General features: G+C 41.1%; 1 protein-coding gene across 1 annotated transcript; it reads left to right on the top strand.

Moving 5' to 3' along the window:
- Positions 1 to 16,684: 16,684 nt before the first annotated feature.
- Positions 16,685 to 27,305, top strand: Gimd1 (GIMAP family P-loop NTPase domain containing 1). The gene is given in 5 exon segments (XM_010641545.3): positions 16,685 to 16,722; positions 16,724 to 17,075; positions 27,047 to 27,149; positions 27,152 to 27,202; positions 27,205 to 27,305. Coding segments are annotated over 5 exon segments (645 nt in total).
- The last annotated feature ends 665 nt before the right edge of the window (positions 27,306 to 27,970 follow it).

The following is a 27,970-nucleotide window of genomic DNA, read 5'->3' on the forward strand; positions in this document are numbered from 1 at the left end:
TATTCAAAGTGTTAAAAGAAAGAAAACTTTCACCCAATAACCCTAAGTCAAGTAAAACTGTCCTTCAAAAGTGAAATAGGAATTGAGTCATTTCCAGATAAACAAAAGCTGAGCGGCCCCTGACCTGCACATCTGCCCTTCGACAAGCCCTAAAGGCAGGCCTGCAAGTTGATTTAAAGGACAGTAGACAGGAATTGGAAACTGTGAAAAGCGAGGACCTCAGTAAAGGTAAACTCAAGGAAACTGCAAAATCTAGCTTTGTGTAACAAAAGTCTATAACTGTATTTTGGTGTTCTATATGACTAAGAAACTAATAATTTTTAAATCGTTAGCCTAAAGCTCAATAATATTATAACTTTGGTTTATAACTCCAAATTTTGTTTTCTACATAGTGTAAGAGACTAAAGCATAAAAGTGTTTTATTTATGATTTGGTATGTGTAATGTCCTCTGTTATAATTTGGGGACACCCAAAACTGAAAGTTGTAAATAAGCAGAGTGCTTGCATGCCATTGAAGGTAAGCTGGTATAAATTCAAGTTAGTCTATTACAGCATCAGGACGTTGAGGGAAATACCCAAGGTAACCACAAAGAAGTTAGTTACATACATAAAAGGAACGGAAAAGAAATTAAACATTTGACTACCAAAAAAAAAAGATCATCTAAATATAAAAGAAGACCATAAAGCAGGGTCCTAAAGAGATATTTGTATCCCTACCAGTGTATGTCATGGTTTAGATCTAAAATCATCCCCAAAGTGTGTTTAGGAGGTGGTTGGGTCGTGGGAGTGTTGCAGCTGCCTGGGAGGTGTTGGGAGGTGGGGTCTGATTGGCAGAAGCTTCCTGGTTCTTCCTTCTACACTCTGCCTCCTGGCAGCCTTGAACTGAGCAGCTTTCCTTCACTGAGGGTTTCTATTGTATGTTTCATCCTGTGGAATATGGGCTAAAACTTCTAAAATGTGAGCCAAAATAAACATCTCCTCCTATAAGTTGCAGGTGTCCCAGAAACAAGGAAAATGACTAAGACACCATGTTAATTATAACATTATTCAAAATAACTTAAAAAAGCAAGCAACACAAGTTTCTGTCAACAGATGAATGAATGCACATAGCACCATCTGTAGACGCGGTGAAATATTATACAGCTTTAAAAAAGGAAATTTGTCATTTCCTATAGCATGGATGATCCTTGCTAAGGGTATTATGCTAAGGGAAGTAAGCCAATCACAAAAAGAAAAATACTGCATGGTTCTACTGATATAGTGAACCTAAAGTATTCAGAATCATAGAACAAGAAAGTAAGACGGTGGTTGCCAAGGCATGGAGGGGGTGGGGAATGGGGTGGTAGTAATTAGTATAAAGTTTCAGTTTTGTTAGAAGTTTCTGAGATGGATGGAATATTGGCTGCACAATGAGAATACACATTCACTAAATTTTACACCTAAAAATGGTTAAGATGGTAAACTTTTTATAATATAATGATTTATTATTTTTAGAACAAACATAAATGCAAATTTTACCACAATAAAAAAACTAATGGAAAAAACCCTCAAGGCTTGTGAGCATCAATAATCCTTCTGTGAGGCTTTCTATGATTAATTAGCCTTTGCCTTTAAGCATAAATAAAACTCAAACCACAATAAAGCAGGCATCATGTTAGTTTTCATTTGAGGGTGTGGTAAAATGGAATCTAAACAGTGATCTAAAATAACAGAATTAGATTACATTTGAGGTTAAAAGTCACTTTTATACTATGCACAATATAAATTAGCAATGTCATTATTTTTATTCCCTTCAGACAAAGCACAAGAAAAAAATAAGCAAGCACATACAAGTGATTTGGGTGTATGTGTGTTGTTTGAGAAAGTACAGTTTGTTTTAAATCTGAGCCCAATCAAAGAAAAAGAAAATAAGAACACCCTCTGAACCATAGCAAAGCCTAAAACTATACATCTATTTTTTCCTCCCCATTCCCCCATCTGGTTCCATAGACTCACTGTGCAAAAGTAAGAAACTAAAAGTGAAGACACCAACAGAAAAATGCTTTTATACTGCATCAGCATATGTATTGCTTTTGAATATCACTCAACTAAGTAATTTCTAACAAAATCAAAATAGGATTATGGCTAAAAATAAAACTCTTTGGGGGACGGTGATTGAAATAGAGGCTAGAGCAAGTCTCCATCTTCCATGCATAGGTCCCATTCCATTTCCAGACACTGGACAGAAATGAGCGTCACCAAGAGCCCTTTTCTTTGGCACGGAGAACTTAGCAACCACACAGAAATCTAACACATTCTCTCTGTGTGACATCATGGTATTATGAAATTCTTAGGTTTTGGCTTCTTAAATTTCTGACTAGAATTTTTTCATGTCAACTGTCAGTTTATCAGAGCTGCATTGAGGACAGAAGGTATGACAGCTCCCAAAGAAGACAAGAGTAATATCAAAAATCGAATATGGATGTGAAGTAATCAAGCCCATGGCAGTGCATTTCCAGGGAAAATTTCATTACTCAAGTCAAAATGTTATCTAATGGGCTAGCATGGGTTTAGCACATAACAGAATTTAGGTGCATTCTGGGGTGCATCTGGCACTGAACTCCAACTCTTTAACTCACGTAGATACGATCATTTTGTTCACTCATCAAGATCCATTCATTGAGTGCCTGCCTTCAAGTTCAGGGTTGAGAGAAAGCTGGACAGGAAAACCAGCCGTGATGGCAGAGAGTAGCATGTGCTTTCAGAGGCCTTTGCATACTTGTCTTAGCTACAGTAAGGTCACAAGGGTCAAGGAAGCTATTCCCAGCCAGAGCTACTGGGTGGACAATTGGGATTTAGGGAAGAGAAAAGAGGAAGGAAGGTCTTCAGGTGGTGGCGGAAGCATGGACAGATCTAAGGGCTACTAGGAGATAAAATAGTACTTATGGGTCAGATGTCAGAGATTAGAGAAAGGATGAGTAGACAAAGAGAAAAAACAGTCTCAGCGGCGCAGCTGGAGGTCCCACAGATCTGTCTCTTGCTTCAACAGGGTTTGGACGGAACAGATCCAGGGACTCCCTTTTTTTCATCCTCCATCCACCTTCCAGTTACAGATTTCACGATCATCACCTCGCTGGTCTCCCGCTTCCTGAACCGGCCAACACCGTTCTTTTGTGGGTAGCTCCTTATTGCTGACCAGCCACGACTTCTCAGATTCATCAGGATTATTCCTCCAATGTGGAGGCGGCCATCCACTGCCTGGTGAACGTTCACCTGCGGGCCTTCTACACCGACCTCCCTCTGGGCCACTATTCTGACCCTGATGATGTGGCTCTGGCGGGTGTGGGCCATTTCTTCCGAGAGCTGGCCAAAGAGAAACGCGAGGGCGCTGAGCATCTCCAGAAGATGCAGAACCAGCGGGGAGGCCGAGTGCTCTTCAAGACGTGCAGAAACTTCCGAAGATGAATGGGGTGAAGCCCTGGACGCCGTGGAAGCTGCCCTGGCCCCGGGGAAGGACTTGAGCCAAGCTCTTCTGGATCTTCAGGCCCTGGGCTCTGCCAGAACAGACCCCATCTCTGTGATTTCCTGGAGAACCACTTTCTAGATGAGCAGGTGAAGCTCAGGGAGAAGACAGGCAACCACCTCGCTCAGCTCCGCAGGCTGCGGGCCCCAGGCTGGGCTGGGCGAGCACCTCTTGGAAAGACTCACCCAGAGACCCATGGCCTCTGAGGGGCTCCTGCTCACCCCGCATCAGGGCTTCGGCCTGACCCTCTCGCTCCAGCCCCGAGGCGGCTCTTTCACCTCTGGAGCCCCCTCCCAAGTCTTGGACCAAAAGAAAATAAAGCCTTTGCAGGAAAAAAAAAAAAAGTCTCATTGTTCACACATGTGTATCTCTGTTAGCATTTATTGGCCAAATATTAGGTTGGCCTCAGGGAGAATAGAAATATGAAAAATATATGTTCCCTGCTCATAAACTCTTCAAGTTTAGACTGAGTGTGGACACTGAGGAGGGAGTGCAGCAGGCTCTCTCAAAGCAAGCACAATGGGACCCTGCGTGGCAAAATTCTTAGGATAAGTAGTTGGGGTACAAAGGCGCTGGAGCCAGTTCCATCTGGATGTAAAGTTAGGATTAAGAAAAGTGTGTGTTCAAGGTGCCAGCCACTCCCTCCCCACGCCTTTGAGGGAGTACAGCACACTTCCCTGCTAAGCCAGGTCCTTTTCTCAAACAAGTCTCCAGGCACGCACGTCCAGCAGCTGGTCTATAACTCCGTGTACCCTCTAGCTGAAAAGCTTGGCCTTTGAAGGTAAAGGAAGAGAAAGTGATAAAGGTCAGATAACACTAGGGAGAACCCCTGAGAGCGGCTAAAACTGGATCTCCCCACACACATGCACTCCTCCCCTCCCTCCTGCCCGCACCTCTCTCCTTAACCCTAACTCCAGGAAGAAGCAGAGATAGAAAAGGCCTTCAATGGGCAGTGACAGCCTTGGCCAATGCCAACTTCTTGTACAATTTGTTCTCCAGAGGAGAACTAGTGTTGGCTCCATGGCCCACATATATTTTCCATCCTACAGTAAAGACAGAGAGAGAGAGAGAGAGAGAGAGAGAGAGAGAGAGAGAGAGAGATTGACTTAATAAACTAGAGAAAGAGGCCCCAGGAAAAGCTCCTAAGCAGGGATAAAGGCAAAAGTAAATTGCAGTTCTTGTTATGAATGGCAGTGGGACCGGTGGGACCCTATGAGGAAGGAAGCCAGCCTCCCTTGTTCCTCAGTATAAAACAGTCTCAGTATTGCACTGGAAAGAGAATGGAATGCTCATCAATTATATTAAAAGTAGACTGAATTATTAAAATGCAGCAATGTTTGCCAAAAGCAGATGAAAAACAGAAATTCAAAACAAGGTGAGGTCATTTGCGAAAGCCCTGCCTTGCCACAAACTCCCCGCAGCTGACAGTTCTCCTGCGTGAGCGCGGTGCTGATGGGACGTGGGCGGGAAAGAGGAGCAGGGGAAGGGGCACAACCCCCAAGAAATGGCTCGTAGGTCTCCTCCTTTTCAACTTTTTCCAAGACAGAGAGCAGAGCGACATCTCCCTTCCCCCTTCTGTTTAACAGGCATCTGCATCAGCGGAGACTCAGGGAAACGCCAGTCGCATCCTTGTGGGAAGCACGGTTTCGATCATGCACCTATTTTATATTCATGCTCATTAATCTTGGACTCTGAGATTTATTACAGCTCAAACCAGCCAAACTCTGGTAATTTCTGAGCCTGAACTTGGATGAATCGCTCTTCCTATACTATTGGAATTTTAATTGTGAACCTTGAAATAACCTTAGAAATATCTGGTCATTGGCTTTTAATTTCCCAGTGGGGGAAAGTCAAATCCAGAAAAGTCAGGTGCTTTTCTGTAGTGTGGGGAACATGTTAGTAGCAACTCCAGGACCAGAATCTAATATTTCTGGCATCTGTTACAGCATAAAAATGAAGAAAGAAGCATTCTGATCTGGAATAAGTAATTCAAGAACAAAATTTAGAATGCTGGTTCTTGGGTATTCTAACAGCACTTCGTCATTGTACTGTCTTAATAAGATCTAGTAAATGGTGATGTCATAAAAATAGCGAGAATGGCAAGAATGCCCAAACTTTTATTGCGATTTGAATGATTTTATAAAGTTTTTTTGAAAACTCCTCTTAAAACTATTGCCACAGTACAAATTTACTTTACTCAAAATACATACTGGGAGGTGAGGGGGAAATCAAAATCCCACCTATTCTGGGGAAATAAAGAAAAACTTGAAGAGACTGGCAAAACTTGCAAAGGAGAGATTAAATTAAAAGAAAATTGGCTCTTGTTGCTTTAATCATCGATAGGATGGAAATTTTTTTGACAATCACTGTCAATTGGCATGTAAGCCACTATTCAATCATCCAAATTTGAAGCAGAAAGCACCGTTTTCTTCTTCAGTGGGCTCAGATATTAAGATCTTACAAATTATGGGGATGTTGACTATAATTAGTTACTCTTACAATTTCTTTTCTTCTTTTCTCCATAATGAGTTCTTACAATCAGGGCACACACAATACGGTTTCCAAAAGATATGCGGGGGTGGGGGTGGGCCCAGAAAGAGATGGAATGAGGCTTTTGCTCAAGAGAAAGAAGTACTGTACTTTTTAAGAGAGAAGACAACTAAATGATTTCCAATACTAGAAGTTTCACTGTTTTGAGAGAAAGGTTATGGATATAAATGATTTTTCTAGACATGTGTAGAATTTAATATGGGGGCTCTGGGTGACCCAGCATTCAAGATTATTTTTAAGAAGTTCAGTTCTTCTGGAAGTGCTGTGATTTCTATTCTACATTTCCAAACTCAGTGCCGCTCAATATCTCAGCTTCTCCTGTGGAAATGGAAATTTCTCAAGTTCCATTTTCAGTTTTTGATTTTTTGTTTGTTTGTCTTTGTTTTTGTTTTTGTACTGGGGATCAAACTTGGGTCCTTGTGCTTGCAAGGCGGACAGAGGAACCACTGAGCTAAATCCCCAGCCCCATTTTCAGACGTTTTTTGAGAACGAATGAACGGTTTTTAAAAGAATTCTGTGAAAAGTTTATGAGATATTTATATCACTTTTTGTCACTTTCCATAGTTTTCAGAATCTTGAGATCAAGACGACCAAAGAGAATAATTGCACAGACAGATAGGGCCATCTAATAAGTATCAATAGGAGTCTTGAGTGTGTATGGAACATAAGTCTCCCATCATTTCTTTGATATTTTTTAACACTGTCACTGAAAGAGCTCAGGTCCCTGGATCACACTGTACCCACTCACTACTGTGGTCAGAAGTAGGCTTCTGAGCCCTATGGTATAGAACCAGAGTTCCAGCTTCTTCAGTTACTGTTCAGGTCACTCATGGGAAGTCGCGTCCCATCCCTGAGACCGTTGTATTTGTGAGACAAGTGAGGCAGAATGATGAGTAGGGTTTTTTCTAATATGTTTAAGTCTCTGTGGCCCCAGGATGAGACCCCACTGGCCTATTTCAAAAGAGACTACCAATGTAGGAGTCGACCAGGAAACACCAGGAATCGAGGTGAGACACCTCCCCGAAAAACTTCCCTTGTGAGTCAGAGGTATTGGCCACCAACTACTGCCTCAGCCTCCTCATCAGAAAGTTATGGAACTTGCACAACCATAAAAGTGAACATACCATGGTAGGTAGAAATGCAAGATTCAGTGTAACACAACTGAGGAAAATGTCTGAGCTCTCAGAACTCTGGTTACATGTGGATAACACTTACTTATCCCAATCCTCAAATTAAACAGATCTTTCCAGACTTCTGCTCTAACCCTGAAGTAGAGAGCTCTGTTGGGCTTGGATTCCCAGTACAGACTTCCTTCTTCTGCCTATGACACGCTCACTGCCCACTTCTCCAACCCCATCATGTTTCCTGGACTCCCTCACAGAGTGTGAGCCTTTGTGGCTGTTTCGAGTGTGTCAAGCTTTTCTCTGTTTTAGGGACTCACGTAGCCCATCCCTTTGTATGGATAAAGCCGTCTGTTTCAAGACGAGTCACCTTTCTCCTGTAGAATCTCTCAGATTAAATTTCACCCCTCGGAAAGGCTTTCTCTGAAGATCACATCTAGACTATGTCCTGCACCCTCCATTTATTCTCTGACCGACACTTAACTCATTTCTTCTCTGGTGCTAGTTGCAATTTGTAGCGGTTTTGCTTTTATTTTTAGCTTTTCTGCGTGTCTTTCCAAGAGGGAAAAGATCATGTCTACATTGTTTAATGTTGTATTCCAGGTGTCTGTATTGTGCCAGACACAGAATAGGTAACAAATGTAATGATATTTTGGCTTCACGTTTATGAATATAGATTCCAAATTATATCTGCAAAAGTTCTTTCCCCCGTGTAAACTGTCTATGTCTCTAGCCACTTAATACTTACATTTGGCTATCTTACATTCAGTTAAAGATGGGACACAAAACTACATTGATAGTGTAAATGCTTTCAGAGGTACTGCTGTAAAAAAAAGCTTTATTATCTGTGTGTGTGTGTGTGTGTGCACTAAATGTTGTTATGGTACAGAAGAAATATGATATAATATATTATATATACAATATACAATATTATATATTTGTTAGGTGCTACCTAACAAAACCCACAAAACTTCAGTAGCATATAATAATAAAGATAATTTATTTCTCATGCTTCTGGTGTGGGGAGCTAGGAAGCTGATCCTTACTTGGATTATCTGTCATTTGGCTGATGTGGGCCATCTTGCCTTGTAATGATGGAGCCCAAAGTGATGAGTTTGGGCAGCTGGAGCAGGGCCCTGAAAAATTATGTGTGGCAGAGAATGTTACAGGGCTAGGTAAAGAATAGGAGATACTAATGTATCAAAATAGCAACGGAGGGAACTCATCCCCACAAAGGACTCAAATTTTGCCCTCCAGGAAGGTGTGTTCTAATTGCAAGACAAAAAAAGTTTCTTTTTCTTGGGTACCAGGCAACCTTACGCTTGCCAGGCAGGCGCCGCACCCTGAGCTACATCCCTATACCATTAAAGAAAAGTTTCTTACACTGTAGTTTGCTGCTGTGATAGAGATGACTATGGAGAGCCAGGAAAAGGTAACTGCCTGAGGGAGAGGGAAATCTTCACAACAGACTCAAGATACCAATATGGCAGCTCCTGGGATTTCTACATGTTCAACAAAAAGAAAATGAAATAATTTTAAAGGAATACAGAAGTCCATAATGTACCAGTCCTGCCTTCAAAGAAGTTAATGTCAGAGAAATTCTGGTGGATAAACATCTGCTACCTGATCCCTTCTGCAGAAGAAATTATTAAGTCTGCTGGGTATAGGGAGGGCACACAAGAGGGATTGTCATTACACTGAAGTAAATAGAAAAAAAAAGATTTACCCTAACATTTACCTTCTTATTAATAACAGACTTATTGAGACATAGTTCACACATCATGAAAATGATACTTTCTAGATGTACAGTCCCATGGTTATTAGTCCCACAGTATTCTGCAAACATCACTATCTAATTTTAGAGAGCTTTCATCACTTCCCAGGACACACACACACACACACACACACACACACACACACACGGTCACATGCACACACCCTTCTGGAAATTACTAATCTACTTCCTCTGTGTGGATTTACTTATACTGGATGTTTCACATAAGTGAAATCATACAGTAGGTGTTCCTTTGTGACTAGCTCCTTTCGCACAGCATAATGTTTTTCAGCCTCATCTATGTCACATCCTGAATCAAAATTTCACGTTTTTCTTGTCAAAAATACATGCAGTTATGCTATTACATCACACTGTTTATACATTCATTAGTTTAGTACATGTAGGTTCCTTCCACTTTTTCGCTACTATGAAGAATGTTGGTATAAGTACTCATGTGGGGTTATTTTGTGGGGATTGCATTGAATCTGTAGATTGCCTTTGGTAAAATCATCATTTTAATAACTTTAATTCTATCAACTCATGAACATGGGAGGTATTTCCATCTTATAATGTCTTCAATGTCTTTCTTCAGTGTTCTACAATTTTTATTGTAGAGCGCTTTGACCTCCTTGGTTAGGTAGATTTCCTTGTATTTTTAAGCTATTGTAAATGGAATTGTTTCCTGATTTCTTTTTCAGCTAGTTCATTATTGGTATATAGATGAGCTATTTATTTTTAAATTTTGACTTTTTATCTTGGACTTTCTTGTATTTTAAAACACATTTCCTTCTACTTGATTTGATTTCTGAATATTATGAACTCATATTATAGATACCTATCCATTATTTATTTGAGTGATATAACTCTAATTATAGAAGATAATAACGGAAAGGAGCAAGGCACCTAAGTCATTGGATTTTATAACAATGATCTTGAGCCTAAGTATATATGAATTCTGAAAGGGTTCATATTATGGTTTGGGTCTGGATGTCCCCCCAAAGCCTCATGCGGTCACAGGCTTGACCTAGAGTGTGAGAAGCTGGACCTGATGCAACACTAGGCTCAAGGACACTAGGATTAAGGGTGTGAGTGCTGCCCACCCTAAGTAGCCTGAACGAGATTATACGGGCAGGGAGACAAGTTAAGGTTGCCTTGTTACCTTTGCTGCCTTGTGTGTGCCACGTTGTTTCTGCTCTGGCTGATTATGGACTGAATCTTCTAAGAAATGTAAGCTAAATAAACCCCTTCCCCTCTAACTTTGGGTGTCTGGTATTTCATCTCAGAAAGCAGAGAAGAGTAACTGACACAGTTCATTTTTTATTTTTCGGCACTTCCTGCATTGTGAAACACATGTGGGATATAAGAAATAGATCAATAAATCCTATATAATTTAAATTGTCTTACAATTATTTTACCAAACTTATTTCTAGAAAGCAAATGGAGCACCCCATGCCTACTAGGCATTTTATAATATGTTTTTGATTTACTAATTAATTAGCTATCTTTATGCTTAACTCAAATAAACTTTGGATCTTCCTTGGTATCTGCAGGGCTGGTATAAACCTTCATAAATGTACTTCCATAATGTTTTGCTTTTTTCCAATAAATTTCCTTCAAAACATAAGTATACGCCTCTTAAATAATAGTGACATTTTACTTTATTTATCTTTAATGCACATAAGAAATAAGCAGAGGAAACATGCATACTTTCAAAATGTGCCAATCAAATGCCCTTCATGGTACTAATTCTCCCACCAGGTTGCAAACAATCTATGCATTTGCTTGGCACAGCACCTGTGCCTGTTATTATTTATTCTATGATAACAGTGTAAACATGTGTAATGCAGAAGTTGGAAAAAACATTTAAAAATAGCCTTATCCCTTAGAGAGAAGGGGAGATATCAAAAGCACCAATATGTGTTACATGAATGTACCAACTCCCTATGATGAATGCAATTACCAGGTACTGCAAATAGGTACTCATACATTTTTTAAAATTTAAAACACAAAGTATTATAACTGAGGTCTGAAAATAAAATTAACATCATACAAAGGGCCACCTTGGACCATAAGGCTGTTTGCCCCTTATATATGCAATCTATTTCTCACTATCTCTTTTGCCAAGTAAAGCTTACGATTGGGCTATGTAAACATGATCTTTATTCCATGTTGTAATATCCTGTATACCTTTCCACACTGGCCAGAAGATCAAATTCAACACTCCCCCCATTTCTGAGCTCAAAACAATATGTTTCAGATGATTGTCTCCATATACTGGGAGACTACATTTTGTTTCTTAGCCCAGCAATTTTATAGCGCTATTGTAAAGCATTGACTTCAGTTTCATATAATCAGGCTTGGCACAGATAGTGGCTCTTATCCAGACCTATTTAATTTCACCTTTTAGGAATTATGTAAATATCATATGTCTCTTTTCGAAATTAACCACCACCGTGTTGCATTACTGACGTCACCTCTTACGGACCACACAATGCATCAACCTTACCGTTTGTCTTTCTTATGTTTAGCTCATGTGTTGAGCACCTGAAAACCATTCTTAAAACTTACCACCCACCCTCTCGCCCGATCTGCCTCTAACTTTTAAATCATGTGTGTTAATTTCTGGGGACTTGGCCCGGCTGACAAGCAGGACGTGAGGGTCTGTGCTGGCCATGGATTGCAGGGGTGCAGTACAAGGTCACTTTAATGACGTAGTTATACATAATAGTTTGGGGCTATGACCTGAATGGAGCAGAAAATAAGCAAAAGAGTTCTGCAAATATTTCGCTCTTGTGCAGATATCCATATGGTAGGGAAAGGGATAAACAGGAGATCCCTGGGTCCAGGTTAGAGTTTGCACCGCAGCTTCTAAACTGCATGACCTGGGGAGAATTCTTTTCCTAATCCTCAGTTTCTTCATATGGAAAATAATCATCATTTTTACCTACAAGATGGACTTGTTATAAAGATCACATGAAAAATTCACATAAAGAAAAATATGAGAAAATGAAGAAATGGAAATGAAGTGTTTGCAAAGGGGGAGGGAGGAAGGGTGAAGGGAGGGCAGGGACAAGGGGAAAAAATGAGAACCAAGACCTGTCATGTAGAGGTACAAGATCCCAGTGATGAATGTAACTCTACTGTATACCTAAAATGTACCAATAAACTCAATGAGGGGAAAAAATTCACATAAAGCACTTAGCACATGGCTGCTGCATACTAACTGCCCCCAAAATTGTAGTGGTTACTATTATCTCTGTTTTGTGGCTGGTAGTATTTGAGATTTGAGGCGGACTGTCTGATTATAATAGCCCAGATCAACATGACTGGGCCCCAAACAGAAGCAAGGCATGTTTTGTCCAAACCTTAAATACCTTTACACAACTTTAATCCTTCCATTACAAAGATATATCATTTGTCGATTTTATGTTTTACAGATTTTTTTCCCAAAACATTTTTGAGAAAAGAGGCATAAAGGTAAGGAACCCTTCTACATGTACTGATGAACTGTGCTCACCCTGCCCTGTTCCAGGTGTGTTCCTGCCCTCTCCGCACTCAGGCACACAACCCTGCCCAAGTGCTGTAGGTGACAGGAGAGCAGATGTGTGTCAACGTCCACGCTCTAGGGCAAAGCTTTAACCCTGGCTCTGCCACCTACAAACCGAGTGACTGAGGGCATGTTACTTAACCTTCCTTCCTGAATAGCCAAAAAGTGAGGTTAATAACAGCACCCACCCCAGGGACCTGAAGGGACAACTACACTGAACCATCTCCATCAACACTGGTCCAAAGTCACCGTCCTCACCATGGGATGCTGGCCTCAGAAATAGCATTGTGTGTGCACCGTAAACATAAGGCACACCCATAGAATGCCAGCATGGCCCCTTTCTGTGCATGCTGACTATTTTTCCTTCTGTGGTCTGTCCTTCAGTGCTCTGCAATGACCAGTCTACAAAGAATGACACTTGTTTTATCCTCTGTTTGGAAGCTCAGTCATCCATCAGTGCTTCTAGAAATCTGGAAACCTTCAATTCTCATTTTAGGCCACCACAGTACACTTTGTGCGTTGCTGTTACCATTTTGTCTTTCAAGGCAAAACAAAATAAAACAAACAAACAAACAAACAAACAAAACAGCTGCTACATAGTACAGCTTTGCTACCTAATATTTCAATCCCCTGGGAAGAGTCAAGGCCTGAATTTTATATTAGTGACTATACCAGCTCTAACTGATGCTCTTTGATAAGTGCCCAATAATGCTATGTGGTCACGACAGACATTTTTTCCATGGCTTTGTTTGTTCAGCACCAGGAGAGCAATTTGCACATATACACATCCTGTACGAGTCAGTGCTTTCTGGAAAAACAGATTTAATGAATGATATACAAATATATAAGAACTCACAAGGTTGCCTTACAATGGCTGCCCTCAGAGTCAGGTATGGAAGGGTGCACAAGGTCAGTTTGCACTCCAGGGATCCGAAGGATCCAGCAGAAGGTCTGGAACTCACTGTGGTGTCCCGTGTGAGTCCATATCAAGAGGCCACTGGGTCTGCACGCTTAAGCCACAAGAAGGTGAAGGTGAAGACCGAAGCTCCTTGGAAGAAACAGAAGTGAGCCTTCCTTCTTTGTCTCCCTTTTATACCATTCTGGCAACAGTCCTCCCTAGGGTGGGTTTTCCACATCCAGAACTATGCTGAAACAGTCTAGTTGGACATTTCTTACTCCATGTGACACAATCAGTTATCTACCACAGTCCTCTATCATTAATTCTGTGAATGGTTTTTTATGTCACTTGTACTTTCTCCTGCTTTCTCATGGACTCCTCTCAGTGTTATGTTGTTCTTCTTTGTGTCATCTAGGAGCTGTCAGATTGATTTCTCATGTTCCCTTACTTTTTTTTTAGGAGATCCCTCTTTTCATGGTCACTGACTGCCATTCTGTCTTCAATATCTGACATCCTGTCTTCAGATTGGCTCAGTCTGTTATGTATATTTTTGGTAGAGGTTTTAGTCTCCTGTATATCTGTTTGAATCTGTTTCATGGATTCCATTTCTTTCCTATGTTGGGCATTCATGACTTCTTTCATGGTCCTGAGCTCATGTATGTTTTTATCTGTTTCTGTTCTAGAGACTCTAATCATATCTTTCATTCTACTCACCATCTCTGATCTTGGGAATTATTTGTTTTGAATTTTTGTAGAGCCTCGTTCATCTGTTTTGTTACTTCCTGTGCTATCAGTTCAGTGTGCCCAGATGGTTGATTATCAGACTTTTCTACCTTGCTTCCTCCAGAATTTGCCTTTGATGAACAGGCAGCCTTTGTTTGTGCTTGTGCCTTGCTCGAATGTATTCTCATTTCTATTTTTGTTGTTGGTATTGCCCTTGGTTTAATTCCTGGGTTAATACTTTGATCTTCCTGTTACTGCTTGTCTTTAGGTTTTGAGGCTCTGATGACTCTGAGGCAATCTTATTTTCATTATACCAGGAAGGACAACTGATTAAATCAACCACAACACCTTAGCCCAACTAATATAATCAGCAACACAATAGCATCAAGCATAGCTTAGAAAAATGACTATTTGTAGTAGTTGTTAATCTATCACCTTTAACTGTGTGAATTAAATCAAAATCGAGGCTAGAACTCAGAACAATGCCTTTACGACCCCCCTGTGCATCTGTGATATGAATCCAGGTACCAGCCCAGCCAGGAGGCCAGAGGTGGGGGATGGGGGAAGATGGTTGCAGGTGTCTCAGGGATGTGCCTCTCACTATTTGTCTGCCCAGGCCTGGAGGGTGGGACTGTGGTCCCAGGCCTCTTACAATAATTTGAATTTATGAATCCAGTACCATTATGAAGCCCATATCCAATGATTATGTATGTTTGCTGATTTTTTTTATGAAGAACTGTTAGCATGTTTATCCCTTAGCATGGAAAGAACCGTAACTACTGTTATAGAATATTTAATATTTATCCATCTTAACATTTCTTTATGCTGTAGGTAAATTACCGTGTACTATAAATACACTAAATCAAAGAATTTAGTCCTGGAAATAGAAGTTTCAGGAAGTATCTGTTAAAACTACAAGTCTGCCAGGTGACATAAGTCAGTGCTGATTAGAGGAAGACAGCTAATCACTTACAAAAAGGATGTCTGGTAACAGATTAACTAAGTGAAGTAATAGTGTCAGTCCTCCGCGGGTACAGCAGCACTGTCAGGGTGTTAAAGTTCATACCAAAGAGCAACTGCACAGCTCCCAGAAAGTCTCTGTGAAGAAAGCTCTTACACGATTGAAAAGGTAAGTGATGCATAGACTGGGTTGGATTACTGAGTCCGCTTTATTAAAATAGTATGCATGTGACTCAGGAGTAAAAAGAAATCAGCTGTAGCTTAGTGCTGTCGACACAACAAAATGAGCCACGTTCGACCAGTGACATTTTTACAGGGACTTGAGACTCCTTCCGGGTGTTTGCATTAGAATCTTGAAATACTGGGCCGAGGGGCTGAGAAGACAGGAAAAGCCTGGGGTTCTCAAAAAGGTGTGACCGAGTCATACACAAACACAAGCCTACTACATTAAGGCGTCGATTTGTGAGGCGGCAGAGTGAGCACGTGCGGCGATTGGACAGTAACAGCTTATCAATCAGTGACAGTGATTGGTGACTTCGATGCTGTAGGACTTGTGCTCCATAGAAAAGACGGACTGCACTTGCCAAGTCCCCTGAGTGGAGAAGCTGGACCCAGATTCTTCTCTCTCTTCCTGTGCATGCGGTGGGCTCTGCAATTGTTTCTTAACAGAAATTACAAGTAATTCTCATTTTCATCAGAATGTTGTCGGGTTGTTTGAAAGGTTATATTTGGTAACCAGAAACGGGAATCTTCTTTGACTTCATTCATATTTCACAGGATAGAAGCTTCAGGAAGTCGGAAGAGAGGAATTTTTGTGGATGACACAGTGTACTCAAAGATTAGGAAGATGGGAATGTGGAAGACATTGTCAAAGTACTGTTTCTTGCACCGTCTTGTTCCTATTTCTTTAATAATGAGTAATTTTCAGATGCTCTTGCTTATTCTGTTCCTGAGCTCAGAAACTTCAAAGCTCATTGCTAAAGCAACTCACACTGATGTATTAACGCGCTGTAGTAACAAGTTCATGTCAGGAACTTGAATCTGCTTCATTATACCTGCATGTAATGTTTGTTTCTCTCATGTTCCTACAATTATTTCTTCTTATTTTCTTTATCCATTAACTCTTTCTTACCCATTTTTAAATGTTCTCTGTCCTTCTACTATAAACTAATATTATTTCCTTTTTCTTTCTCTTCTCTCTCTGTGGCAGGCTATGGATTCAACCAAGCATTGAGTAAAATTATTTGGGGAGGAAAAAACTGTAACTTTTGATCAGATATAGATGTTTTTGCTTATCATTATTCCCTAAACAATATAGTATAATGACTATTTTCACAGTATTTGCATGCTATTGGGCATTATAAGTAACCAGAGATCACTGAAAGTATCATAGGGGAAGATAGGAGTAGGTCACATGCAAATATATGGCATTTTATACAAGGGACTCGGGCACCCACTGGTTTGGTGTCTGCAGGGAGTCCTGGGACAAATCCCTCCTTGGAGACTGAGGGACAGCTGTGCACAGAGCACTCCAGACCAGGTAAGAAGCTTATCTCGGGTGAATGTAGCCCCATAACTCCGTATGCTGTGCCTCTGTTTACCCACAGCCATGATGGACACCAACAAGATGGTCATCAACTTGGCGCTCTGGCGGGACTCAGAGTGGAAAGAGTTCCACTGGGAATGTGCTGCTGGGAAGCACTGAGTTCCATAGCAGCTTTTCCCCCTGTTCTGTCACCAAGGACTGCAGCCTGGGCCACAGCTGTCATCTCCACTGCTTTATGCACGGAGCGGGGCAAGAGGTCACCCTGCAGGTGCAGGTGCTGGATGCTCCTGGTTACCCACATAGAGAGCTGAGCACGAAGCAGGTGAAGCAGTAGCTTAAGAGGGCACTGGAACATCACTTTGGGCCAGAAGGCCTCCATCTAGCACTGCTGGACCAGAGAGCAGACACACCTTTCTGTGGACAGGAAGCTTCCTACCCCATCAAGCTCCTCCAGGTAACACAACCAACTATGCTGTCACTGCGGTTCCCCTGAGGGACACTGTTATCTTCAAAGGCAAAAACCATGAAACACTGGTTAAAAGAGTAGTTCAAGCCATAAGCTGTTAATCACAGAAGGGTAGTCAGAAAAAAATAGTTGATTTTTCCAGCAAGAGTCATTTTGGCCATTTCCTTGAGAGGAATTCAGCCATGCACTTTGCAACTGGGTCATAGAAAAAGTAATTGAGATACACATCTTCACATATAACTATGAGCTGCAGTCATCCCTAAGGACTGCAAACCTTAATAAATTTATACAGTGTGGTTCCTGGTTGGTAACAGAATCAACTAAGAACCATGGAAAGAGTAACTCAAGAGTGGTCACTATATAGCTATATTTTCAGAACTTTTTCTCTATATTTCTTCAAAAGAGTAAGAACTAAAATACTGGCTGGTACCCATCTGGCAGAGGAACAGTGTGCTGGGTGAATGTGACCAGGTGATTGAACCTTGCATTGAGCACCTGCACAGAGCTAATGCTTGTGCAGACCTGAGCCCTGCCTTTAAAACCTTACAGTTTAGAAGAAACCAATAACCAACTCAAAATAAGATAATGCTTGGAGTGCCAAAACAGTGTACTGTACGAGAGAGGGCTTCTTCCTAAGGCTGAACAAAATGGTAAGCATTCAGGGAATGACAATGCACTATTAATGGGAAAGAAACCAGGAATATTAGATGTTTTGCCTACCTCTGCATCTGCAGCATAGGAAGCTTTTCCATTCTAGCCACAAGGAGTCCACAGGTGCAGCATAAATGCCCTGTACCACCTGTGCCTAGTGGTGCATCCTTATATGCATATTTTTTCACTCATCCAGTTGTGTCCTGAGTTGGAGTTTAATCAGACCACGTAGAATAGAAGCTGAGCATTGTACTTACTTCTCCTGTACACACTGTGTAAGGGGCAGGTTCATGAACATGATTACTCACGATTTCTGGATACCGTTCATTGAGCTGGCCCATTTTATTCATGCTCTCCACTCTCTAGTCTGTGACCTTGCAGACTGAATTGCTGGACTTCACTAGTCTCTCAGTCGCTTTCCCTGTAGCTAGGACACAATACCAGACACAAGCAACTTAAAGGAGGGGAGGTTTATTCAGGTTCACAATTTGTAGAAGTTTCCATCCATAGCTGGATCTTACGTAGGACAGCGTGGCAGAGAGCAGTGGCAGGGAAGAAGTCAGCTACGATCTCCCCTAATCCAGTCACCTTCCACGTCTATCCCAGGAAGCTTCATGGGGTGTCTAGATTTGAACCACAACAACCAGTCTTACTCAGGAGCCTTCCTGGGCCACTGAGCTCAGAGAAGCCAGGTCTGCTAGAAACTCCACGGTAAACCACACGGAGAACGGACAGCAGATACGTTCCTTGCAAGATGCGTTGGTGTCAATGCCCTCACCTTTGCTCCAGGCTCAGGCCACGTGGATGTAGACCCTGCTACACCCACAAAGACAGCATAGTTTTCTTTAAGGAACATTTTTTCCTTTAACTGGCAAAGACAAAAAGATTGTTCCAGATGACACTAGTGTTTTTCAGTGATTGTGCATGTTTTTAAAAAATGAAAAAGCGGCGGGGCATATGTGTAATCACAAGGAACTAGCAGAAAAAATTAGGGTGACAAGAGCATGGGAACAATCTCACCACCCAACTCCTGAAAAACCAAGGGCAGACTGCACAAAGGCAGAGAAGGAAAGATGACTGCAGTTAGGACTTTCTGAGGAATCTCAGGAAGACTCTAACCCTCCCCAAGTTGTTAAAGCTTGCATTTCAAACAGTTTCTGGTAGAAATCAAGTGATGGGAAGCCTACATTCAGTATAGCAGTGTAATTTTTAAACACTCTTTAAAATTCCTTTTACGCTGTTATTAAGTAAACATTGAGTTTAAGCTATAAATGGATGTGATTCAGTAACTTCAGTAAATGCACGACGATTTCTCAAAAGTTGCTGTCTCTCTCCATATATCTCGTTATTTTTCCTGATGATGAACTTATGCTTTTTTTTTTTTGGTACCAAGGTTTGAACTCAGAAGGAACCTTGTGCTTGCGAGGCAGAACCACCGAGCTAAATCCCGGGCCCTATGAACTTAAGCTGAGCCCAGAAGGGTAGTTTCAATGATGTGTGTTTTGTTAATAGATTTTTGTAGCTTTAGAATATGGAAGAATACAGCAATTTAATTCTTTACAAAAACTAATTGGTACTTGTCTCTGTCTTTTAGAATAGCATCTGCCACATAACCCTGTCTTCTGACAACTGCTTTCCTAAGTAAGTTTCCAAGTCAGGAGTTGAAGATAGAAAAGAGGCTAGGGCAAAGCTCAGGTCTGGAATGGTTTTTGGTTTTTTTTTTTTGTTTGTTTGTTTGTTTTCCTAGTGTAAATGACTACTTCCTCCTATGAAAACTCGGCAGGCAAGACAGTCCTCAGCAAGGCCCTGTGGACCCATTCTGGTCCCCCTCACCCCCCGGCAGCGGGTTGCTGGTCCCCAGTGCACAGGCTGGCCCTTGATGGCTTTCTTCCTGAGGGTGAGAAGATAACCCAGCAGCCTCTGTCTGAGCCCCCAGGTTGATCAGGGGCAGCTGCAGATGTCTGAATTCTCCACAGGACCAGCAGCTGTTAGGAAGGACACAGGAGTCTGAGGTCCTCAGGTTCCAGGCATACCCTGGATTTATTTTTCTCCTTGCCTGATAGAAATGAGAATAGAACACCTGGTTCTCCCTTTTGCTTTACCCTTTAGGGGCGGTGTTGATTCCTGCCGTGGAAGGGGTTTGTAAGGCCAGCGCCAAAGCATTGGCCTCTTCTTCCCTCAGCCTTCCCATTGTTTCTTCATCTCTCCAAACTAGGGCTGTACTATTTTACAGAGAGGTCAGAAGCGGCCAGCTGTCATGAGGAGACATTTCCCCAAAGGATCTATTTGTCTTTATTAATTACAGCACAATGACGAGATGTCAGCGAGTCATCTCCCACAGTTGGGAAATCAAGGGAAAAATGATTCATCCGAATGTTATCTGGAATGCTATTTAAATGCTGATGGCTCAGAGAGGATATAATAAAGTCACCTCAAGGAAAGGGCTAGCAAGTGCTCAGGTTGTTCCTGGAGTTGAACCTTGGAAGCGGCAAAAGCCCACATTGTCCCCACTCTCCGGTACTGTGTATCACTACTGCGTCCGAGCCAGCTTCAGGAAGGCATTTCTGTCTCAGTCAACAACTCAGCTGTGGACACTGCACACAAGTGTGCACGCAGAAGGCTCGGAGAGACCAGTGCAGGGCCTGGACTTAATTGTAGGACAGAATTTTAGTTAAGAACAAAGCTGATGTTAGTAAGGCTTTCCTGGTTTCAGTTCCTCACCTGCAAAGTGAGGAGATAATTTTACCTACATTTTTAAAGAGTTCTGAGCATCAGGTGCAATAACTATGACATGCTTAGCACGGTGTCTGGGTCACAGTGGACCACAGGAAGGGGTAACACCCTGCTAGGGCTGCATTTCCCAGACTGTGATGAGTGTGCGTCCGCAGGCACCAGAGCTATAAAGGACACACAACGGAGGTTTCGGGCTGGGGTTCAAGTGCCCACTTAGCTGCTTATTTGCTTAGCAACCTGGGGCAAGTGACTTCTCTAACCTTCACTGGTAAAATTGGAAATGGTCGCAGTATCTGTTTCATTGAATTACTTTTGGCATCATTGGCATAGCAGGCACTTACTTTACTGAGATACCAGTGCCTGGCTGGTACAGAGTAGAGGCTAGCTGTGGTCATTATTATTGTTAGGATTTGTTATTGTAAAATTTGTCTATATTATTTGTAAAACTAAACTTCTTTTAAGTTTACTTATTTTCAGAAGAAAATAAGAATAAAATCTTGCCTACGTAGGTCTGATTTATAAATATAAAAAGTAACTTCCTTATTAATTTAGAAAAAATCTGGGGGGAAAACCTTGCTTGCTTTAATATGGTTAAATTGAGAAGCTCCGATTTACTGGGGAGAACGTGGGCCTAACGGGACTTTTGTCATGAGCCCAGGCTCCCCAGTATTCAGCCTTGTCGCCCTGGCGAGCTGTTTAACATCGATGGCCTCACTTCTCTCATCTGTACAGTGAAACCGCTTGGACAGATGCTCTCTAAGGTTGAACACTCTCAGCCTGATCCAATGAGGTCTTATCATTCCACCCTAGTCTGGTCTCCGAGGAGTACTTTAAAGTGGAGAAAGAGTAAGAGAACAGCATTAAAAAAAAATATATATATAAATGGTCCTTACTGTCCTCCTGTCCCATGATAATCTTTTTCTAAGTTGATGTAATAGTTGGCTTTTTAAAAAAATTTCCCCCTAAAAGGTCCAGATGCTATGATTTCATCAACCACAAACAAATGGGGCAGGACTGGTGAGGTCCTGGGAAAGTGAACACAATTCCTGGAAGACAAAGTTTATATCCTAACTAGTTGTCCCAGAAGGACTCAACAGAATCATACCCATTAGCAGTCTAAAACCAAATAACTCACGATTATAAAATTTCCATCGATCATGGTACTATATTTAAGTTGTTAACACCAGATAACTTACGTTAACATATCTTGCCCTCACAGTTTTTTGGTGAGCTATCAATCAACTGTGCTTTTTCTTTCTCTGGGTCTGCAGAGAACATATTTGTCCCCTGACATAGTGACCCCACACCAAGTGACATGACTTTCAACTACTTTCTGGCCAAAAATCTATCTAAAGATTAAATGCTAAAGCTGCCATGCTCTTCTGTTTGGGAAACTAAGTCAAAAGTGCAGTTTCTCTACAGTTTAGGACATCAGCATGCTTTCCTAGATAATTATCAATTTTCCAGTAACTGAACACATGGAGCTTGCAAGCTTAGAATCTATTATCCTTGGGTTCTTCTCCTCCTTTCCCCTGAATGACATAATGATTTAAAGTATAGGAAATGTCCTGTCTGGCAGAAACAAAGAGGAAATGTGTTGTTGAAACACAAAAAAAGAGGGGACAGGGATTTAGCTCAGTGGCACTGTTCCTAGCTTTTAAATGCGAGGTTGTGAGTTCAATCCTCAGTACCAAAAATAGAAAACCAGGAACTACAGGAATATGATGAATATCATACCATTTAACTCAATAAATACTAACCTAGCAAGATAAGAATTCTATGTTGTGATACATATCTCAAGAAAGAACTGTCCTACAGTTTATTTAGAAAAATAAATATTTGGTGATTGTCTTACTTTCCTCATTGCTGAGACAAAACACCCAACACCTAAAGGTAAAAGAAGAAATTATTTCAGCTTACAGTTTGTTAAGGTTTCGGTTCGTAGTCAGCTGGCTTCAAGGCAGAGTGGCAAGGCAGAAGGGGCATTGCAGAGGAGAAACTGTTTATGGCAGGCAGAAGGCAGCAAAGGCATCGACCATCAAGAGCAAGCAGCAGCAGCAGCAGCCAGCCTTTTCCGTTTGTCCCTGCTAAGCCACCATCCTTTTGTGTGGTGCCACCCACATCCAGGGTGGGCCTTCCTTAATCCCAGCGTCACACACTCTACATCCAGCCATCTGTGAAAAGCCCCACCTGGGAGCACATGAGACTTTGAGGGGACATCTATATACAAGCCATAACAGTGATATTTCAAAAATAATGACAAGTGTGGGCCAGGTATCGGTCAATAAATATCCATGAGGTAGGTTCGGGTCATGCTCAAGGGTGAAGAGCAGCAGCTTTTCACTAACTTGCACATAAATATTTCTTTTCTTTTCTTTTCTTTTCTTTTTTTTATAGGGGATCAAACTCAGGTCCTTGTGCTTGCAAGGCAGGCGGCAGAACCACTGACCTAAACCCCTGACCCCTCAACATTTCTTTCTTATGACCATATGGCCACATCAGAGATGTACTGAGTATCAGATCTGGCTATAAATTTGAGAGGCTTTCAGAGATAAGTGATTAAGGTCAATAGTTGCAGGGAAATAAAATGCCAGTATCACACAATCCCCAGCCATGTTCGTTATGTTAATCTCCTAATGATTCTTCAAGGAATCATTCCACAGAGGAAATTTCTTGATCTCTGCCATTTATCTCACTTCTCACATCTACCCAACACTGGACTATATGTTTATCTCTATAACTTAACTTCATTTCTATCACAACACTCACAAATACAGCAACTTTAAAGTGTGTCATTCCTGGCTGTTCCCCCTTTTCAGCTTTTCTGTAGTACACAAGAACGTCCACTAGATATACGTAGAATTTATATCTGCCTTTTTTTTCCAGTTGTTCTACCCTGTAGAACAAGCCTAGAACAAAGGAGCCCATCGATACATTTATGTTGAAGGATGAAACCATCTAGAGAGCTTTCTAAATGTCAAGTGCCCAGGCTCCAGCCCAAAGGGATCTGATGCATTTTTATCAACTCCCCAGGTGATGTGATAAAGGCTAAAGGTGTAGGGAAAGTGGGAAGGGTAAGGGAAAGGGAATAAGGGAAAAGAAAAAAATACGAGAAAATGAAAAAATGGAAATAAAGTGTTTGTAAGTGGGGAGGAGGGGGTGAAGGGAGGGCAGGGACAAGCGGGAAAAGTGAGAACCAAGACCTGTCATGTAAAGGTACAAGATCCCAGTAATGAATGTAACTGTATTGTATACCTAGAATGTACCAATAAACTCGATAAAAATAAAAAAGTCCCAGAATATTTGTATTGAATGAACTTACCTCTGATATGTGTGGCACTTCGTTTTTAACCTCTTTTATTAGTATCCTAGCGTTGCAGTGACAACATGCATGCCACACATGGGGTGGCTTGAACAATAGATATTTTTGTGTGTAGAGGGTTTTTTTGTTGTTTTTTGGTTTTGTTTTTGTTTTTTTGGTACCAGGGATTGAACTCGGGTCCTTGCGCTTGCAGGGCAGGCCACCGAACCGCTGAGCTAAAACCCCGGCCCCGAATAGATATTGTCTCTCAGTTCTGCAGGCTGGAAACCTGACGTCAAGGAGCTGGCAGAGCTGGTTTCTTCTCAGGGCTGGGTAAAGGGTCTGTCTCAGGCCCTCTCCTCGGCCCTTTTCATGATCATGCCAAGTTCTCCCTATATTCATGTTTTTATTCAGGTTGTCCCATTTTGTAAGAACATCTAGTATGCACTAGATTAGGAACCCACGTTTCTGACAGTTAACATAACTAATTATATCTGCAGTGACCCTTCTCCCAAATAAAGTCATCTTCTGATGAACTAGGGCTTCAGGCTTTGACATATAAATTTGGGGGAGGACATAATACAAACTGTAACATCACAGTTCATTTACTTTGCAACTCTGTGGTTCACCTCCACCAGAGATCTGTTACAGTACTCTGAATACGTGAAAATTCTTAAGATTTCTACTAATTTCACTATACCACTATTAGCTAAAGTGGCAAGCTGGCATCACATACTTAGAATTACACAGTGTTATAGATTGGATTGATTAAAAATTTCAGATGAATTTTATGTTCACGACACATAAGAATATGCCAATTAAACTGTTTCCCTGAACAATCATTATGCAGTTTAGATTTTTTTTTATAAAATAATATTCTGTTATATTGATCTTTAAAATTGAATTCGTATTTTCTTGAAACTGTATGTGTTTAGGAAAAATAAAAATACACAATTGTTTCATGGTATAGAGTGACAAGTTTGAAAAAGATTTAAGAAAGATGTTGAATTTCTTCCCTGAGAAAGTCACTGAGAGCATGAAACAGAAAGTGCAGACTACAACAGAATCCATCCCAAACTGCAGAACAGAAGAGGAGCTTTACAGGAAAATATTGTGTCTCAAAGATCGATTAAACTTCAAAACCGCACCCTCAAACAAACAAAACCCTAAGCCTTCTATTTGCAGTGGTGATACAGATCTGTATTCCAAATTTATTCAACAGATATTTACTGGGAGTTTACAACATGCTAAAATCTCTGATTAAAGAAGAAAGCAGTGGACCTCGCCTTCAAAGAGCTCGCTGTCAAGTTTTAGAGATGGATATGTAACTAAGTGGCTCTGATCAAAACCAGAGAGCCACACTGCATCAGGACCTGGAGTGCGTAGCCACGGGCCTGAGATGTTTTCAGTTTTAGCCATTCGGGCCCATCGTATTCAGGAGTAATTTCGTAGTAGGCTTATGCCCTAATTCCTTTCATTCTTCCTTCCTTTGCCCCTTCTCTTCGTTCCTTTTTCTTCTGTTATTCAGTATCAAAAATAATAATCCCATGTTTGTAATAATATACAAGGAATGATCACAAAAAGCAAATGCTTAAAATTTAAAAAAAGGAATTACAGCAACTAGTAATTATTTACCCATCTCATAATACCCCTCCTTGCTTCAAACATCCCATCATTCTTGCCCCTTTTTGAAGCAGTTCTTTCACCTCTTACGGGGTGATCAAAAATACAGCGAATGCTGCTGTTGAGGGCCATCCAACAGAGGCAGCTCATGCAAGTGTCACGGTGCGTCCTCATCCGCCTGTTCACCAGATCCGGCACAGTGTGACTTCTGACTCTTCCCCAAGCCAAAATGACCATGAGAGGTGAACGTTTTGAACTGATTCAGGACATCAAGGCAGCCGCAACAAGGCAACTAAAGACACGCAGGCAAGAGGACTCCAGAGCTGCTGCAAAGGACGGCGAGAGGGACGGGGAAAGGGGGTTGACAGTGGGGTTGAGTATCCTGAAGGGAATTCACGGCAAGGTATGCTTTATTGTAATGGTTCTTATTTAAACACACCACAATTTTCAATCACACCTTGTACACTGAAAGTTTACCACTTTCATGTTTTTCCACAGATTTTTAAACCAGAGTTTTTACTAATATATGTAACTCAACCTATGTGTCAGTTTTTCTGTATCATACTGGAGATTGCAACAATATCTTCCATAGAGCATCATGCAGGGCTTCAAAAGAGACAGCATATATTAAATACAGAGCACAATATCTGGCGACGAATATTAATTGTTTTCCTTCTGTTCTTCTGATTACTAGAAGTTCTGAAGATTTCCTACTATGCTTATTCCTATACATTTTATATTCTTCATGCTATTACAAACTGGTAGCACCTTTGGAAATACTGTAGTAATAAGAATGTTTGGAATGGACAGTTATTTTACTGTCACATTGTCATTACTCCATATAACTTTGGAAGTATTCAAAAAAGTCAAATGGTTATTCCTGCATGCCTTTCATATTGCGTGAATAATTTGCCACATGCTGTTACTTCTGTTTTATATCAGCTTATTTTCATTAATCAAACAAGAATTTATTACATGACTAACTTCCACATATAATTAAACAAACGAACACCAGTCTTCACCGTTTCCCAACCACATGAGAAGAATTCATCCAAGATGCTGTGTTTGATTTTAGGCATGTGGAGTGAGAAGGGTGGGGATTACAGGAGGATTTTCTAGCTGTTCCAAGTCACCAAATGTATTCCGATCTTCATCTTTCCGTGGCATATCATCCGATTAGTCAATAGATTGTGATGTGACAATGTAATTTTAAGCCCTTAACAATGTTTGTGGTGATGATAACATCTCTATAAATAAATAACTAAAAATCTTAATTCCCTTGGTCAAGGTCCCTTGGCTTTAAGGAATGTAGTGATTCCAACAGTCAGGTTGTTAAGCAAGTACAAATGATTACTGAATATTATACTTCTATCACACTCAACGTAATCAGACACAGAGCTGGAGTTGTATACACCAAGTATCAGAATGAATTAAAGAAATGAAGTTTTGTTTTCTCAGAAAGCTCATCCATCACCCTCTATTTGCTTATCATAGTTGACCTCATATCCTCTTCCCATTGCATAGACCAGCTTTCGGAAGTATTATGGCACATAAATCCATTGTCTAACAACACTGGACCTTTGGAATTCCTTTGCTGATTTTTGAGGTGTGGCATCCAAGGCAAATAGCTATTTTGCTTCTTCTCTTTCAGGAACTTCTGAGACATGCTTGGAAGAATCACACTGCTGTTCTTTTCACTCATGCAGAAAGAATAGAAGAGGCTGGGTCCAGTGAAAGCGAATATGTACACCAGGCCCCCACTCCCTCCTGACTCCCCTAAATTCTATACAGCAGAGATATGTTTTCCAATAAGAAAAGCAAGCTCCTTTAATGAACAAAGAATGAAAATCTTAGAAAGAATTGTGGAATTTATAAAAGAAAATCACTACCAAGTTCTAACCTTTAAATAAAATTTAAGTGGAAGAAGCACTGGGTGTTGGGAGACAGAAACCTGATTTAAAAACCTGGCTATGGAGCTGGGTGTGGTGGCACACGCCTGTAATCCCAGCACTCGGGAGGCTGAGGCAGGAGGATCACTGTGAGTTCGAGACGAGCCTGGCTACATAGCGAGTTACAGGTCAGTCTCAACTACACAGTGAGACCATTGTCTCAAAATAAAAAATAAAAAATAAAACCCAAAAAACAAAAACAGGAACAACAAAAAAACCTGGCTGTAGGCCAGTGAGAGCACAGGTTTGTATAGCCACCCTGGAAAGAACATCAAGGACACAAGATTTCTAATGCAAATCCATGATATAAAAATTATTCCCCTAAGTATATATCCCACAGAAATATGTATATCTGTGCAGTAAAAGAAATGCATGTATGAAAATGCTTACAGTCCTGCTACTCCTCAAAGCCCAAAGCCCAGAACTATCCAAAGGTACACTAACAGTAGAGCGCATATGTAAATTGTAGTCTATTAGCACAATGAGACATTATACAGGAATGAGGGTAAGCGAAGTCAGCCATACATAATAATATGAATTGCCCAAACATAATGTTGAGAGAAACAGCCCAGATGTAAAACAGCACAGAGTCAATAATTCCACCTGTATAAAGCTCAAAAACAGTC

Source organism: Fukomys damarensis, unplaced genomic scaffold (assembly GCF_012274545.1).
Source record: "Fukomys damarensis isolate Sample0158 unplaced genomic scaffold, DMR_v1.0_HiC HiC_scaffold_25, whole genome shotgun sequence".
Taxonomy (NCBI): domain Eukaryota; kingdom Metazoa; phylum Chordata; class Mammalia; order Rodentia; family Bathyergidae; genus Fukomys; species Fukomys damarensis.